This window comes from Monodelphis domestica, chromosome 7, assembly GCF_027887165.1.
Source record: "Monodelphis domestica isolate mMonDom1 chromosome 7, mMonDom1.pri, whole genome shotgun sequence".
Taxonomy (NCBI): domain Eukaryota; kingdom Metazoa; phylum Chordata; class Mammalia; order Didelphimorphia; family Didelphidae; genus Monodelphis; species Monodelphis domestica.
The window spans coordinates 238,430,819-238,450,192 of record NC_077233.1 but is presented as its reverse complement, the minus strand read 5'-3'; the positions used below and the strand labels follow the sequence as shown (position 1 = coordinate 238,450,192).

The 19,374-nt window shown below is 39.2% G+C and overlaps 1 protein-coding gene across 1 annotated transcript in view; it reads right to left on the bottom strand.

Annotated features, from left to right (window-relative positions):
- Positions 1-18,394, bottom strand: part of SNX30 (sorting nexin family member 30) — a 180,815-nt gene extending 162,421 nt beyond the window's left edge. Inside the window, exon 1 of the mRNA XM_001375914.4 lies at positions 17,314-18,394. Coding sequence (XP_001375951.1) covers positions 17,314-17,478 — 165 coding nt within the window. The 5' untranslated portion in view covers positions 17,479-18,394. The remainder of the gene's footprint in view (positions 1-17,313) is intronic.
- Positions 18,395-19,374: the final 980 nt, after the last annotated feature.

Genomic DNA, 19,374 nt, shown 5'->3' with positions numbered 1-19,374 from the left:
ATATGTCAGTTATTATTATTCCTAAGGTAGAAAAGCCTTCAGCCCAGGGCAGACAGTATGTTGGCTAAGCTTGAAGAGTATCCTAGGGTAAGGAAATGTCTCACCCATTAGCAGCTCACAAAGAGGCACAGGGGGGCTGGACCCCATACCAGCAGAGCAAATTTCCAAAACAATGACATCCAGGATCCTGGGAGTAAATGCTGCTTCGCATCTTATTGCTCATTCAACTTTGGAAGAACAGGAAAGTACAGACCCCAGGGGCCTCCCCTTACCTCGGAGAGTTCCACTTTTGGAATGGATTTCAGAGCCTGGTCATGAATCAATCTGCTCCTTTTTAAAAGTCCAAAAGGGAGTGGAAAAACCGCAGAGAGGAAGAAAGTGAATATGGGAAAAGACCATCAGAGGCAAAGAGGACTAAAGGAAAATTTTTCCTCTTCCTACTTCCTTGTTCCAGCAAGAAAAAGTGTCCTCTAAGGCAGACTGGAAATGCATGAGACATCAGCTGCCTCTCTATAGTATGAAACACAGTTAAGCAGAAGGGATGTGTATTACTTTTTTAAATACACACAGTTAACACAAAACCCGAGATCATCTGGTGGGCAAAACCATAGGGAGGACCATTTTTTTTAACTTTGCCTTGGGCTTACTAAATGGACTGTGGCAAGGTCTCTACTTACAGTTGCACTGAGTAAAAACTAGAATGCTATCACAAAGTGGCAGAATCTGAGAAATTGAGGAAATATTAGGAATAATTTAGTCCTACTTCCTGATTTTGATTCGACTACTGCCGGGAAGCAGAGCCCATCTCCAGAAGTCCCTTAACCAAGAGGTAGGGCCTACTCATGCACTTTTTTTTTTTAGTTTTAAATATATTTTTCCATGGTTACATGACTCATGTTCTCTCCCTTCCCCCCTCTCTCCCCCGCCCAGAGCTGACAAGAAATTCCACTGGGTTATACCATGCACTTCTTGAAGCACTGGGAGCCATAAGCAAGAAGCAAGGCCAACAGAATACCTGGGCACTAATGCAAGACCTGAGACAAATATGATGTTTAATATCCAACTAGAGCCTGCCAGGACCACAGCAGAAAATGAAACAAACTCTCTACTGAAAATCATGCCAAAATAAGAAGGGATAGAAAGCAGCCAAGGCCAGAACTTGCAGCTGCCCAATGGGAAATTGAGGCAAAGGCTAGGGACTGTGGCAGAGGCTCGGGCTTTCTGCTTATAGAAATATCTCTGAATATTTTGCCTTTTAAAAAATTGTGAATAACACTTTTTTTAAAAAATCAGTAAACACATCATGGGGTTTTCTCACTGAACTTCTAGATTGTTCTACCAAAAGGCCTTACCAGTTTATCATTCATTCCACCACAATGTGTGTGTGTATCTTTTTTTCCACATTGTGGCAAACACTATGCTGGAGGTCAATTTGATGGGTAGAAGGTGTTCCTCCAAAGTTGATTTAATTTATATTTTATTGATTTGATAATGAGAAAGAACCTTTTCACTTAATTTCTACTTCCTGTATTTTGTTTTTTAAAGATTATTAAAGAATAAATTTCTTTAAATACTAAATATTTTATTCATTGATACTGAATATCGACCCATGCATTATAAATACATCTAAATAAAGTTTTGTGAAATAACGGGGCCAATGTTGAGTCAGATGAACAAAGAACCCACTAACTATGAACAAAGAACCCACTAACTATAAGAAATGTAAAATATATAGTAGGAACTTGTTTTAGGCAACCAATAGGTTTAAAGAACCTTCATGTAAACTGAAAACTATGCATTATAGTGAACCCCATTATTTAATAACTTTATTAAACACACATACCTACTCATTTTCTGTCTTTTCTTAGGTTTATCAGAGCTACTAACTAGCATCACTAGTTTTGTACTTTGGGGCCATTATCAATAACTAAATAGCACTAATGAAACAAGAGAAACACTGCTCTGAAGTGAACACGACTTGTTACAAGTGAGAACTCTGACAAAGATTGATGAGGGAGCTAATGTTTGGAGCAAAACAATGTAATGGCACACTAATGCTTCTTAGGGTGGGAGAATGAGTATGATTAGGCAAACTACTTCAAGACTTTATGCCACTTGGGAAAATGTTGAGGATTTAATGCATAATTAAAATTTTTTATTTTCTGTATTTTCCTGCCTTTATTTTTTTAGAATACTGGAATTGTTCATGTAAAATGAGTTCCTACTATATATAAATATAAAGGAACAAACTGACAGAGTTTAAAGGAATACAAATAACATTTAAATTCTAAGTATTTATAGTTATTTAATATATTTATAGTATAGTGTATATAGTAGATTTTCAGTATAATATATATACTATGCTTATAGTATTTATTTACTAAAAAGAAAACCCTTTTAAATTATGGATTTTAGTCCTTTATTATGTATCATTAATTAAAGGGATAGATGTGGGGATCAGGGGGTAGGTGAGGGTATTCATTAATAGGAAATGGAATGAGTAAAGATACCATGACATAAAGTGTGCTCTCTGCCTTTAAAGAACCTAGAGAAAAACAATATTAAATGTAATCAAGAACTTACAATGAGGAAGGTCAGAAGTGGGCAGATTACCATGAGCACAGCTGCTGAGGAAGTGGAGTATGGGAACTGGGAATAGAAGCAGGTTGTGGGGAGGAGTTGTGGTAGAAACATAGAGCCATTTGGGAAACTGTGGTTATAGTCCTAGCATAGTGAGGGAATGTGATGAAATTATATAAAAAGAGCTGTGAACTTAATCAGAAGATATAAGGCTCAAATGCCAGCTCCCCTGCTAACAAGCTATATGACATTTTCTTTTCTGGGTCTCAGTTTCCACATCTGTAAAAATAGATCTGTTGGGACTAAATCTCAAGTTCATTCTAACTCTAGGAGTTATGATAATGAGAAAGTAGAATAGTCACCCCAAATACAGTGGAAGAAACAAATTGGCAATTTTGAAGTAAAATTCAAGACCTGGTAGGAGAGGAATTGGATGATGATTCTAAAGTCTTGAGCTCTGGTTAAAGGGAAATTCACACAAACTTATTAAGTTTCTAATTATTTGCAGGCTATTCTGTTATTTGATGGCCAGCTGGGTGGAGCAGTGGATAGAGTGCTGGGCTTGGAATCAGGAAAATTAACCTTTCTGAGTTCAAATACTGTCTCAAACACTTACTGGATGTGTGACTCTAGGCAAGTCACTAAACCCTGTTTGCCTCAGATTCTCATCTGTAAAATAAGCTGGAGGAGGAAACAGCCAACCACTCCAGTGTCTTTGTCAAGAAAACTCCAAATGGGGTCACAAAGAGTTAGACAAGACTGAACAACATGCTATCTGATGGCTAATGAGAAATGCAGCAATTGTCATCTCTTTGATGGTAAAGACTAAATTGTTGGAAAACTAAAGTATTTACATAAAAAACAAGCAACAGTACAAGGCAGCATACGTATACCAAATGCCCATTTTAAGTTTTACAGAAGTTCAAAGAATTAAGAGATTTTGCGAAGAGGGAGATTAGCTGGGTTTCTTGAAGATTACAAAGTGAAAAGAAAGCAGAGAGCATTACAAGCAGGTAGAAGGGATAAGCAAATGGCAAGAGGCATAGGTTCTTTCGATACATGCAGAGCTGATTGGGAGAACAATGCACAATAAATGAGTTTGGATAGAATGGAGAGTTTCTGCAGAAGAGAGGACCAAAGGAAAGAAGGATTAGAGAGATAGGCTGAGGTCATATTGTGGAGAGCCCTGATCCAAGGTAAGGAATTTGGACCTATTCTAAAGACCATGAGGAGCCACAGAAGGAAATGTTTACAAAGTGGAGAGAAATGAATGAGATGTACACAATGATTAGGTAGGATAGATGGGATGAAGAAGAGCTTTAAAATCTGTCTTTGCTTTTACAATAGTATAGGAGTAAAAAAATAAATATCTGTACTAGGATAAAGAGGGAACAAAAATAAAACACAGATTCCAGAAGAATACTGTGTTGATAAATTGAAAAATCTGGGGAAAGAAGATGATATCGATAATAATGTTCAGTTTGAGATGCCAGCAGTATATCCTGGCAGACAGGTCCTGGCTGCTGTTGGGGAAAAAAAGCTAGAGCTTAAGGGAACAGAATTGATAGAATGATCAATCAAAGGAAATCATCATCACAGGAACCATATGTGATGCCAAGGGAGTAGACGAGCTCCACTAAGACTTGGGAATGAGCCTAAGTGGGCAGAAGGAAAAAGTCAACAAACATTTATTAAGTGCCCACTATATGCCAGGCACTGTGCTGAATACTGGAAGAAGGCAAGGATGTAAATTAATGGAATGGTGAGAAAAACAAGAAAATGTCACATAAACACAGATTTCCAGTTTATCTAGTGTCTCAGAAGCCTGGGGAAAGAGTCTCAAGGAGGTCAGAAAGATGAAAAGCAGAGATAAAAGGGAATTTATGTGTATATATGAGATTAATTTTTTGTTCAGTTGTTTTAGTTGTGTCCAACTCTTCATGACACTGTTTGGGATTTTCTAGGCAAAGATACTGGAGCGATTTGTGATCTCTTTTCCAGTTCACGTGTGAGATGCAGATACATGAATATAAACACATATTTTAGCTGGATCCAATTAGACTCAATCAAGAAAAAACCCAAACTCTATTATAAGAACTGTTTTCATGAAGACCAGAGGTTTAAAAATCATAATTCAGGGAGACTGGGTAGTTAGAAAATGGAAGCAATGGATACAGAATCATTCAAAGAGGTGACATGTCCATAACCAGAAGGAGGAAGCATAGAGAAACTTTTTCTACAACAATATTTCACCTTTACATAGAACTTTTCAGTTTACTTGGAGTTTCTCCTCACACAATGCTATAAAGATAATTATTTCAAGTACTGTCCAATTCTTACAGATTCTTACACTAAAGCCTCAGGAGATAAATGAGTCCCTTATGGTCACGCAGTGAGGGTCACAGCAAAGACTCCAGCTCCTATTTTCTGACTTAAGTCAAGGACTCTACATTATCTCAAAAAAAAAAAGGCAAAAACTAGAGGTGGAAAAGAAGTGTAGGAGCAATTGGAGGCAGAATATCATTCCTCAGAGTAAGAGCACAGATAAGCAGCTTAGTTATTCAGAGAAAAGATTGCCCTCCTTCCTTTGAGAGTGAGGAAAAGGCAAAGAAGGATGTTGAAGTCTAAGAGAGTTGGAGCAAAAAAACTTTGCTTTTTTACTGGAGAATTGAAAGGAAAAGGGTATTTGGAGAGGAGACACTTAGCTCCTACTGCAAGGGATTTGCTGAAGAGGAAGAGATTAACAACAGGCCTGCCAAACATGAAGAAGAGTCCAACAAGCAACACATATTTATTAAATTAAGATTGGATAGAATTGGGAGAGGGAAAAAAAAAAGCATAGCCATCGATTCCTGTCCTCAAGTTTACAATTTCTTACAGATCACTTCCAGACTAGTTGTTCGCCAAGGTTCATAAAGCACGGTGAGTAAAGGATGGGGAGGAAAAGATAGTGTCAAGCCAAACTCACGGAGGATATAATAAAGGTGAAAATAATTAACCTCACCTAATTCAATTACAAAAAAATCTGAACCTGCTTTTTTCTACCTCTACAGGAAAGAAGTGGGAAGGGGGAATGTAGGTATCTTCTGCTAGCCAAGAAATTCAGAGGCAATTTGAGGGAAAAGGAAAAAAGAAGATGGCAGAGAACAAGCATTTTACAAATACCATCTCACTTTGTTTTCACAAAACACTGAGTGCGATTATTATCTCTATTTTACAATTGAGGAAACTGAGGCCAGGTCCAGCATTCTATCCACTACCATGCCACCCACTTGCCCAGATCTTACATTTACATTTTATCATCACTAATTTACATTTTAAAAGTTCTTTCCAACTTATCCATAGTTTTCTAAAAATGTCTTTGGGACCTCCATTTCTGATAAAAATTTTGCATCTGAAATTTGTGTTTTCTCCAGACTGAAGTATTATGCTAGCATTAATTGCAATCAATAGTCCAAAACAATAATCTTTCTTTTCCCAGCAGACTCCTAGTGTCTTTAAATACGGACAAAAGAAAGAGATGGTATGGAGAAGCTAAAGTTGGAGTGGCAGGAAACCAAGGGTTCTTAAGAGTTTATAATGGTGGTCATGGCAAGAGTGAAGTGGCCAAGAATGAAATCTAGTTTGGTCAAGAGCATCTATAGCATCCAGAAGTCATCTCACAGGCCAGGTGAGGTAAAAGGGGAAAAGTTGAAGGAGGAAGTTGTGAACAGGTAAAAACCACCAGTTCTAAATGGTAAGAGCACTGGACTTGCAGTCATTGGATTTAGGATTAAATTCCACCTACATCACACCACCTGGGTGATCTCAGACAAATCACTTTAATTTCTCTGGGCTTCCATTTCTAGGCTGTTGGACTAGAAATTTCCAAAGTTCCTTCTAGCTCTAAATTTATCGGCTCTTGGGTAAACATTTAAAACGTCCAGACAAACAACAAAGAATAAGTAAAAAGTGTAACATCCATGTGCCAGATTAGGGAAGGGTGACAGGAAAAAAAAAGATCTAAATACTAAAGTCCCATATAAAAGGGATGTTTTAACTTTTAACAATTGTTTCTGTTCCCTTTGCCCCTTCCCCATACATCCCTTTTATATGGGACTTTAGTATTTAGATTTAGATTTTTCTGTTAAAAAAATGATTAGAATAGGGCTACTGAAATGGTACAGAAAAGAAGGCAGAGTAAAACCTTCTTCTATTCCCATTCACTAATAAAGGATGAGGCCTCTCTAAGAGAAGGAAGCAGGGCTACAGGTAGGTTTAGTGTGAACCTGGTTTCCATTAGTTCAGTAAACTGGAGGAACAGAAAAAAATTTTATAAAGTAATAAAAGAGAGAGGCTGCTCACAAACATTAAAACGACTTTGGAAGACCACCTTGTAAACTCATTCAAATTGATCCCCTGCCCCCAAAAATTGTGGGCTGCACTTTGGAAAAACAGATATACACACATTGCTGATGGATTTATAAGCATTTTATAGGCTAGGTTTTGAGGATATCCTGCAAAGGGGTACCAGAGACAAGGACTATAGAATCATAACTTAATAAAAGAATGAGGGCAATCCAGATTGAGATAGCAAATGGGAAGTGTTTCAGTCCAAAGGGCACAAAGAGAAGAATGAGATGGAGAGCAATAGTTAGAAAGACTGAAATATAGGTAGGGAGAAGTTGCCAAATCTAAATTATACTAGGTAATATAGAAGGTTGGAGCTGGAAGGAACCTTAGAGATCACTAGATTGCAGATGATTCAAGTAAAGGCAAAGAGATTAAACAACATATCCAAATGTTACACCTTGATGAGCTATCAAAATTTAAGAAGGATGTACTGGGAAATTAAGAACAGTGTAGATAGAAGCACAATTTCATTAGAAGGTGAGAAATGGAAGAAAAAGCAGGCAAATATTTCGCTAATCACCCAGAGTCATGCACCATTTTTTTTTAACATTTCAGAAAACTAACAATTTTTTCTGACTCTAAAAGGTTATAGGTACCAGTTCCTCAAAATGGCAGGACACTAGTCAAGTATCTTTAGTACTCAATATATGCTTGTGAAAATTCAGGGGTTAGAGAATTGTAAAGACCTCTCACTAAATACATATCCATCAGAATGACCTTACTATTATTATTACATTCTTAACATATTCCATAGAAACACTGTTAGTAGACAGAGAGAGACGATCAGAGTAAGAAAGACTAGAGTTCAAATCCAGACTCTCACAAACACTGGCTGAGTGACCCTGGGCAAATCATTTAAACCATTTGGTGCTCCCCAAGCAATGCTAAAATTCTCTGATGATGAACTGATACAAACCTTTATAGAGGGAACAAAATTCTCCTCCCAATAAAATCATAGAATCTGTCCAAAAACCAAAAGAAAACAACGAGCAAACAACATGTATAATTATGTCCTCAGAGATGCTCAACAATCCTTTCACTGAACTCTCAGAGAGTCCTTATCTCATTTCCTACAGCAACTATTCTAAGACTTTTACTCTGGCCTCAAGACATCATTAGAAAATGGTTTAAATGTGTACTTTTTAGAAGACTTAAGTCCTCCAACTTCCCAGAAATACTGCCCAAGAGGTACTGCCTGACTAAGGCATGATGAGAAACCAGATTTGACACTGTCTCCTTCCCATTTGCTGATGGGGGTCTTGAAGACAACAGGATTGACTTGTGTTGATTTGTAGGACATGCCACTAATTTAACCAGTTTTGACAATACTAGCAAGATAGGGCCAGTTCCATGGAAGAAGCAAACCAGGGATCTTCTCCAATCAAACGTGTTTTAAAACTTCTAGGGTTTGTTTTGTGCCCCGTAAATTGCATAAATAAACACACACACACACTCCCCAAAGCAAGTTCTCTTAAGCAGTAATGAATTCCAGTTATGACCAATTCTAATTCTTACTTCCCCAGTTGTACTTTTTTTCCCCACTTGTAGCTGAGAGGTTTTCAAATATAGCACTACAAACAGAAGGGGAGGGGGGTTGAGAATACATTCATTTCCCTTCTCAGGGCAGGAAAAGAGTCATTTCCATGCTGAACCTTGAAACCAAATGCAAATGCCTTCATGGATAAGGGCAAAAGTAAAAAATAAATAGATAAATCTGTATCCATAGGAAATGGCTTTTGGAAAATTAACATTAAATATAGACAGCACAGTTATCACCATGGACAGGGAACAACAGGATTACATTTCCTTGTGCTACAACACAGGAATTCAACAACAACATACATATTGTTCTACCCCATTTAAATTTAAAATGCAGAACACAAGCAAAAGAAACATTAGTACCTTTAAATCTAAAGTGATCATGTAACAGAATTTTACATGCTTTCAAGAAATGAAATAATTGTATATACTATATATGTATTTATAAAATGTATGTATATATAGTACATTTATTTGCTGGATCTGGGTGGCCTAGTGGATAGAGTACCAGGCCTGTAATGGGGAGGTCCTGGGTTCAAATTTGGCCTCAAACACTTCCTAGCTATGTAACCCTGGGCAAAACACTTAATCTCAATTGCCTAGTTCTGGCTACTCTTCTGTTTTAGGACTGACACTATGACAGAAGTTAAGGGTTTTAAAATAAATAGGGAGCAACTGGGTGACTCAGTGGATTGAGAGCCAGGCCTAGAGAGACCTAGGTTGGTCCTGGGTTCAAATCTGACTTCAGACACTTCCCAGCTGTGTGACTCTGGGCAAGTCACTTAACCCCCATTGCCTAGCCCTTACCACTCTTCTGCCTTAGAACTAATACATAGTATTGATCCTAAGACAGAAAGTAAACATTTAAAAAATAATAATAATATAAATGAATAGAGAGAAGAGAGTAATACTCTTCCCCCATCAATTCCCTTTAGTCCTCTCCACACTCCAGCCATAGGATAATTGGGTGGTAAAGGCAATATGGCATATGCTATGTGTATGAGCTGTGAGTTACCAAGCATTACCTTCTAGTGGGATGGAGGAACATGACTTCTTACCATCTTTTCTCCCACTGCATTCTAAAGTCTTCCAGGCATTACTATCTACCTTGGAGCAGACTGACTGATTGAAGCAATGCCCTACAAACCTCCTAGGTGTAGGACCTCTCTGACAGTTATATTTGACAGTTTGATTCATAGATTACTTTAAGGAGGTTAAAAGATTTTATTCATTAGAACAGTTTAGTTAGATAGAAATTATCTTTAGTCAGTGAGAGTAGATAAGTATAGGTCTGCCTTGGCAGAGAAGAAGAAGCTGCAAAGAAAGCCAGTTAGATCTTGGGGGGTTTATTTAGATATTTTAGTATAGCCTTATAATTTTAGACATAATGTAAGATTAATAGGTATAACTCCTATTTCCTACCTCCTGTTTCTTCTCCCTACCTTTCTTCCATATAAATAAGGGTTGTATCCAACTGCTTCCAGCCTTCCATCCACCGCCTACAAATTAGATTAACCTGGACAGTTTTAGTTTGCCCTAACTGCTTAAGGACATTTATCAACTGCCTATCAATATTAATGCCATCAATAACAGCTATTCTTTGGCTATAACACCTCCCAATGGTTTAGATGTATGTTTTGTCCTAAATATGTGTTATCTTCCCCAATTAGAGTGTATGCTCTTGGAGAAAAGAGACTTTCCAAGTTGTATACTAAACACTTAGCTCATAGTTAACTCTTGATAGATGTTCTTTCATTCATTCATTTGGTCCCCAAAATACCCTTCCCTTCAAACTCTAGCACTCAAATGTATATACTAGCAACCTGATCCTGAGGGACACCCTGAGAGTTTCTGATATCAAAAAAGAATCTGCCTATTCCTTGCCTCATTAACAAAGGAAACGTCCTTCTAGTGGAGCTCAAAGACTTCTGTAATAATAAAAAAAAATCACAGCCTAATTCAAGGCATAAACCTCTGAGATAGCAGAAACAAAGAATATCATCACTTTGGTTTGGATGGTTTAAAGGAATCCGCAGCCTGACTCATATGATTCACAAACTTTTAAGTAGCTAGACCACTTCTGTACACCTGAACATTCTCCTTCACTGCCATTTTAGAAAGGGGGAAAAAGTACATTGATTTCCCTTCCACCACCGGGAAAAGAGTCATTTCTATGCTGAGGCTTGAAACCAAATGCCTATCTCAATCAGAACAACCTGAAGACCAAATAGCAACTTGCCCAAAGTCATATATAAAGGAAGTAACAGTCCAAGATTTGAGCCTAAATCCTCCCATTCTAAAATCCAGTGTTCCTTCCATGACACCTTGCTTCTTATTTCTTTATGTTAGGATCATCCATACCATTCACCTTATCTATAAGCACCCAATTAAAAAACAGAGTCCAAAACACTTGGTCAAAGGACCAAATACAAAAAAATCCAAGTCATGTCTTCAAGAACATACCTTTGAAAGGATGGATGCTACCAAGCTGCCATTCTAAAACCACCATTAATAGAGACATGGTTTTAATCATAGAAGGCAACTTCTTAACATCAACAAGTCAAGAATGGTCAGGATACAACTGCAAATTAATCAGAAGTCTTCAGAACTGATTCATTTTCTGAGTTTTGAAAAGTCAGATGAGGGGATTCAGGGAAAGAAGCTTCAGAAAACAAAAAGATTAGAGCATGAAAGTTTTCTACTACTTCACTCATAGATAAAATAAATGCATATTTAATTTTCATTTATGACAACATTTTAAACATAAATTTGTGTGTAGTACATTCAACTGATTGTTAGTATAAATTACTACTAAACTGAGATATAAAGTAAAGGTAATAATACTCTATCCAATCTTTTATTGAAATCACTTAAGAGAAATTGAAGTAAAATTGTTCCTTAGAAATTAGTCAAAATGCTTTATATTATTAAAGTATAAGAGACACTCAGATTTGCTATATCTTTCCGAAATTATATCTCTGACTATATAATGTACACCAATACCCACAGAATAGTTTTAGGGAAAGTCGGAGGAAGCTTTTGAATTATTAACAGCATTTTGGGAATCTATTCCCTTAATATCTTAGTTTTTCCTTGGATATTGCTATTCATACCCAATCTTCTATATATATAAGGATTCAAATCAGATTCTCAAACAGTAGAATTATCTAATAGAAACCAATTTGTTTTGGGTTCATATTTGATTTGATGAAGAGTTTCTTGTTTTCTTTACAAAGCTAATAAATGTCAATAATGAAAACTGTAAAACTGATTTTTAAGTTTTCCATTTCTTTACCCAGACTCAGTATAATGAAAATCTACTAAAATTCATAGGCATGGAAATTACTTTAAAAGACCAGCTAAACCACTTTTCCCCCCCTATTAAGGTCTAATTAAGGCACTTCTTCTCTAAAAGAGAAATTTCTCAACATCCAATACCAATCTTTACAACATTTAAGAAGTTAAGCCATCTACACAAGGGAGACTGGATAAAAGAGAAAATTATTGGGATAAATGAAGCAAAAAGTAAGTTAACATATAAATTAAATAATGACAGCAGGGAACTAATAGCCAGTGACCTCAGTTCCCTTAGCACTTTGATGTCATTCATACATACATATACACACAAATATATGCATATAAAAACAGAGGCACACACAAAGAGAGTGCCTTCATATATGTATATAAAATATGCTATATTTAAGTATCTATGATAGCAGACACCAAGGAGATATATGGATATATAGATATGATAGAAAGGTGCTAAGGGGACTAGGGTTACTGACTATTATATATATTTATAATGAATATATTTACATTATCATATATGTTAACTTACTATGTTACAATTTATATATAAACACATGAATATATGTGTGTACATAGACATACAGATATATATGCATATATATCTTAAAATACAAAAGGGACCAAGTGACTTATAAAGTATTTTAATACTTTGTGAACTGAAATTAATCAATTTAAACATGAATAGTTAAGAAGCAAATTTGAACTGATGTCCAACTGTTTCTAATGAATTTTATTTTCAACTGCATGTCACTAGTTACATAGAAAACAAGAAATAATGTGAATGGCTCAATAAAAACCTAAAACTACAATGATATAAATGCAAACAAAAAAAAAACACTAAAATATCCAATGTGAAAGTTATAAGTTCAAACGTGACTCAAATGAAGAGCTATGAGAAGACATCCTCAATTCACTCCTTCATGGAAATGGAAGGTCAACAGGTATGTTTTTAGACTTTTTCAGTGATTCATCAGGTATATTTATTATTTCCTATTTTAAAAAGACTTTGTTACATGGGATGGCTCTCTGTGAAAATAGGGGCTAGATATTGGGGTAACTGTAATGATGTAAAAAAAAACAATAAACATCAATAAAAACTTATTTTAAAAAACCACCACTACTCTGGCTGCCCCCAGAAAAATTTAAAGAGCATATCTTAGTGACTATGTGGTTTACCTTCCCTTAGATCTGCCAATAAGCACTTTACCAGGAAACATCGAGTTTCAAAAGTGTTACTTTATATGTTTTATGTACTCATCCAAAAATAAATTGAATCACATCCTCACCACCTACTATCCTTAATCCCCTGTACTGAATCTGATATGAAGTTTGGTGACCTTGACATCTATGCTGTTTTCAGCACTATATACAAAATTCTCCCTAAAATTCTTCCTTGTCCACCCCATGGCAATCAGGTTCTCTTCCTGGTTATCCATGCTCCTCACTGAACTTTCTCTGTCTTCTTTACTATTTTTCCTTCCTTCTTCCACTCTATAAAAGTGGACATTCTTCAAAATTAAAAATTTGAGGGCAAAAACTATATTCTTTGTGCTATCACCAGTGTGTTTTTCTACACAACCTCAGTTCTTTAGACATTTTATCTACTCCCACTAACCCTCTTAAAAAAAAAGAAAGAAAGAAAAGAAGACAAGTCTTCATTGCTTAGTGTCCCAAGATCTCCCAAGATCCATTACCATATACCCAACTTCCTACAGATCATTTTCAGTTGAATGTTCAAGTCATCTAATGATGTTTACAGGCTTTCTTTCCCAATTTCCCAATTTCTATGACAGCTCTTTTATTGTTGAATTCACTGACTTTTCACCTAGTTCATCTTGCCTCTGAATCAGATCATAAACTCTCTGAGTTCAAGGACTATGTCTTCTTAGGTATAAACCATCACATCTAACAAAGTCCCAAGAAAACTCCACACAGTATTTGACAAATATCCAAATGGTAAAGTCTAAAAGAAGTAGAAAAACATCCATTGACATACCATAGGGTCATAGATACAGGTGAAGGCTTTTTTTGGAGAGGGAAGATGTTTAAAATCCATACAAATGGAAATGATACAATATTTTTCAAAACTTTTAAGTCAAGACAAAAGAATTCATTCTAGGCAAAGCAGATAGAGGATAAGCTAAATATGATTTCCCACTCTACTTCAACTTACTGAAACTTTCATTCATTTGTTAGGGGACTCTGATTTAGTGGGCTCTATACTTGCTAGGGTCCTTACTACTAGACTTAATTTTTGTTCTTTTTTTTTTTTTCCAAAAAAAGCCAACAACCTGTTCCTGACACTTGATTTGTCCAGGGCTCCAGGCACTGACATGGCTAAGCCTTGCATGTATGCTGAACTAGTTTTTCCCCACTAAAAGTCAAGGCAGTTGTCCCCAGAGGACTAGGGTTCAAGGAATTAATGTGGCTAACAGACATAACATTTTTATGCCAGTCAAAACACACTTCTGACTCCAACCCTTCCCAGACTCACATCTTCCATTATTAAACAATCAGACAAAGACAGGTACTCTAAAATGTTCATTTGCAAAATGGGAGCATAATTTTGGCTTGCTCCAAGATAGGTGGCAGAACCAAATAACCTCTCCAGTCTCCGTTAAGATATAATTCTTAAAAAATGTGAGATCTTCAAGAACAAGGATTGTTTTTTGCTTTTTCTTTGTATCCTCAATAGCCAGTCACAAAGCCTAGCACACCATGAGCACCACACAAATGCTTGAACATGCCTTTCTAAAAAGACCCATCTATAGAAATGAGGCAGAAATGCTTTTACCTGAACCAATACTGTATCTTTTCCACTCTTTTGTTGAGCAAACTTTTTGTTGTTGTTGTTGTTAAGCATTGTATGACCAATAAAGGTCTCATTTGGTTATCATCTCTGAAACACCAGAATGGCCCACAAAAGCATGTGTGTGACCCTTGAAGCTATCTAGTCATCTGCTTTCAGACCACTTACAACTTTGGTAAGAACCCTAAAATATTATTATGATCTAGTATTAAAAAATAATAATGAGGGCCAGCTGGGTAGCATAGTAGACAGAGAGCCAGGCCTGGATTTAGGGGATTGGGGTTCAAATATGGCCTCAGATACTTCCTAGCTATGTGACTCTGGGCAAGTCACTTAACCCCAATTGCTGGACCCTTGCAGTTATTCTGTCTTTGAATTAATACTAAGAGAGAAGGTCAGGGTTTAAAAAAAAAAAACAAGGCAAGAAAAACTATTGCTCTAAGTCAGAGACAATCTCATCACTTGGTCTCTGAGGACAAAAGTAGCTCACTATAAATCATTCTCTTGGGAACCCAAAGTCAGCATTATCCACTAAGATGTTCTGTGCAGCAGTTAACACACTGCAGGGTGCTCTTATTAATTGTTTGCTAATTAATAATAATGCCTCCAAGACAATCTTCTCTCCAAGAGAATTGAGACCTGTTAAGAAAGCAAGCAGTAATTAGAATAAGGACTATGGTTTCTTCACTATCCTCCAAACCTTTGTAGGTCACAATTAGGTTAGCAACAGGACTGAACTTCACCACTAGTAAATATAAATAGGACAAAGGTTTTAGAAGAAATTATATTTCAAGGATGCTGCTATCCGGCAAACATACATGGATCCTGCCCTCTAAAAGCTTATGATTTTGTTCAATTATGTTTGTAAAACAAATTTAAGTCTTATGAAGGATACCCTTTGAGTCAAGATGACCTGGGTTCAAGTCTTGCCTCTGACACATACAGCAACCATAAACCAATTATTTATCCTATTAGGGTCCCCGAGGAACTCTATTAAGTTACAGATAAGCTTCTGATAAGTGTCAGATGAGGGCGTTTCCAATGGAACATTGATGAAATTAAAGTTCTAGGCCAGGAAGGGTGGGTGGAGGGGAGGGAGGGAAACAATGTGATTATTGTAACCAAGGAATAATGTTCTAAATTGACTAAAATTAATTCAAATGGAAAAAAAAATAAAGTTCTAGACCAAAAGAAAAAGACTTGTATGTGTATCTAACTGTCTCCAAGGTTCCTTTGCCACTTATCTTTTTCTTTCTTTTTTTAAAATCCTTACCTTCTGTCTTAAAGTCAAAACTAAGTATGGGTTCCAAGGTGGAAGAGCCATAAGGCTAGGCAACTGTGCCCAGGTTCACACAGCTAGGAAGTGTCTAAGGTCACCTTTGAACCCAAGATCTCCCATCTTCAGGACTGACTCTTGCACTTAATCTTTTCTCCAATCCCTCTCCTCATGTATACGTTTCAGATTTTTCACGACTAAGAGAAGTCTACAGTTGTGTGTTGGACACACCTATGATTATTTATTAGACTGTAGCATTAAATATCTTGCTCGTCAAGCCCCCAAGCGATTTCTCCACCCCAATGCTGCCCCGTTTTAGAAGCAGAGTAGAAAAGCCAAATCCAAGAGTCCATATTAAAAGTTGGAAATCCTTATTGTACGTACCAAGGCTACCCTTTCTGAAATTAGTGAATAAGTAGCAAAACACATTTTTACATTCATTTCTTAAAGTCCAGTGCTTTGTGCTGAAAGAGCAGCAACAGGATATGGGCCCCTAGACACTCCAAAGGCCATGCTGTCTCTCCAGATAGCAGTGTGGTTCGCCTTGCTCCTGGGGGCAGAAGAAAGGGGGCAGGGGGAAGACGAGGGGATGGGCCCCCCAAGAAAGCGCCCAACTTCAAAAGGGTAGAATAGGATCCAAGTCGAGAGGACAAGCAAACGGAAAATCACAGGACCCTAGTCCAAACTACCATCCCATACCAACCCCTCAGGAGGTTTAGTGGTCACCTGACTTGAAGCACACACACCCGAACCAGAATTCTCCCACCCACATGACTGGATGAAAGGAAGCCACAGGGCTAAGTACGAGAGAAGATCCTTAGTCTTTTCCACGGAAGCCATTAACTGTTGCTTCTTTGGGGTCTCCAGAAGTAAAGGGAACGGATAACTTCTTTGGGAACGTTCCTCCGAGGTGAGGTTCACAGACCACAACATCGGTGCCAGGAACAGTCAAAGCCAGAGCACACGCACCTATCCCCAGGCACTACATATGGAGGCTGGATCCCCTTCCCTCCAACGAGCCTGCAAGGGATAGAAGTGTCAGTTCCCCCTACGCTGAACTGAGGCACAACGGCTCGGCCACTGAGGTGCAGAACCGCACAGTTCCTTCCTCTCCGAGGTTACCGAACCCAGAAGAGGGGGAAGAAAAAGGAGATGCTTTTCTCAATGGATGTCACAGTAGGACATTAGTGTGACAAGAGGCACGCCGGAATTTGCTCTCAGCACCACTCCCCTGGACCCTTAACGGAGGTTGGGAGAAAATGGGGGCGGGGGCGTGTGCGAATCAAGCCCCTCTAGCCCAATTTCCCAAATACACATCGGATGCAACTCTCTGTCCACGTTTATCTCCTGGCCTGACAATCATGTCCCCCTTTCCCCAGCCCCCCGGGGATGGCAGAGCTCTCCCTACCTTGTCGGCGATGCTGCGGGGCAACTGCAGGTCCGGGCTCGGGGTGAGCTCACCGCCCGCTATATCCTCGCTGCTCGGGCCGGCCAGAGGGTGCGGCATGTCCTGCAGGGACTTGGGCCCAGAGGAGGGCAGGGATTTAGGGGTGCCGACGCCTCCGGCCGACATGGCTGAGTGCGGCCGGCCCTTGAAAAGCTGCTGCTGCCGCTGCTGCCTCCTCTCCTTGCAGCTCCAGCACCCACCACCACTGCTCCTCCTCCTCTCCCCCGCCCCCGACGGGGAGGGAAGAGCTGCAGGGGAGAGGGCTCCCTCGCTTTGGCTAAGAGGCCGCTGCTGGTGTGGGAGGAGGAGCCCACCGCTCCCCGCCCTCCTTCCCTTTCTCTCTCTGGCGTCTGGACTCTGCGCAGAGCTGCGGTCCAGCTGCTGCTACTGCAGCTTTCAGCTGTTGGTGGGGCGAAAGCTGCCGCTGCTGCTGGGGCTGGTGGGGGTTGAGACTTCGGGTTCACGCGCTGTTCCTCGCTCTAGCACCAGCTCCTCCCCCTTATCCTCTCCCCTTTCCTCCCTCTCCCTTAGCGTTAATAATACAAAGTCCCCACCACCTGCCTCTTGTCTCCCTCCTAGGACTTCCAGGGGCCACCTTTTAGACTGGAAGGAGGAGCATAAATTCGGCCTCGGCCTCTGTCTCCTCCTCCTTCTCCCGCTCCTTTTCCCACTAGGAGCAGCGCGGAGAGGAAGACGCTAAAAAGGAGGGGAGGGCGGGAAGGCGGGGGCCTACGTGGGTGAGTGGTGGAGGCCTGGCTGGACCTTCTGCCGCGGCTTCCCCCGGGCGGGCTCCGAAACCAGAGCTCCGCCTTCTCCTCCAGCTTGCCAGCTCCCAAGCAGGAAGTGCTCCTAGCTCCAGTGGCTGCTGCTCCTCCCCCTTCGAAATTGGCTGGTTCTGCCGGGAGTGGTGGAAATGTGGAGAGTGAGGGACAGCCCCCAAACAGACTTAATGAGAATTACCTTCTAAACTCTATTAGGATAGATGCGGTGTTTAACGGTGATTCAGTGGGTAGAACGGAGAGTGCGTTTCCCTGAACACATCCCTATACACAAATTCTCTGAAAAGAATCTCCGTTCTCTTTAGGGAATGTAGACGGAAGTGTTCTGCCCCCAATATAACGGAAAAAGACCCTGACTAGGTATTGGGAAAATTGGGTTCTAGTCCTGGCACGGCATCGATCCATTAACTGTAAACTCAATCTCTCTGCTTCGGTTTCCTCTGTCAATGCGGTTAATAATTCTGTACCTGTCTTACCTAAGGCACCACGGTTTACTTGGTGGCAGCGACTGGAACTGCATTGATAGTGCCTAACCCCAAATAAACTTCTGAAGGCTTAGCATCCCAAACCCAACCTGTCAAGAGAGAGCAAGCAAATTATCCCAACAGCTCACCACATTGTTTAGAGGCTCATCTAAGACGTGTCTAAATGCCTTAAAAAAAAAAAGACATACCGAGATAATATACCCATCAGTATACACATCAAGGAAGGATCTGTGATTTCATCAAAGTAGGGAATTCCCTTCTTTAGATCACCACCTTGGCCATGACTGAATAAATAAACCCTAGAAAACTGCATAAGGCATGTGGAGGTTAAGTAATCTACCCAGGGTCTCAGAGCTAATAAGTGAAAGAGGCATAACTGGAACACAGGTCTTCTTGTCTCCAAAAGCAGCATTCTATGCATTATTTCACATTGCCTCAATCTATAGAAACGTATCTCTGAGGTAGGAATGAATGAGTGAATGAATGAATCAGTCTTTAGTGAATGCCCAAGTGCTGTGCTAAGCCCTAGAAGATAATACAAAAATGAGACAGTCCTTGTCCTCATGGCACTTGCATTCTGACCGTGGGAGACGACACAGAAAAGGTTGCAGTGGCCCGGAAAGAACATTTTGCTTTTGTAGGGATGCTGAAGAGGACATGATTTTCTAAGCAGTGGCAGTAGCAACAGCAGAGAAGTACCACTGTGATTACAAGGTGGCTTCTTGCCACGACTGCCTTTTGAGTTCATCTGCTTTTCT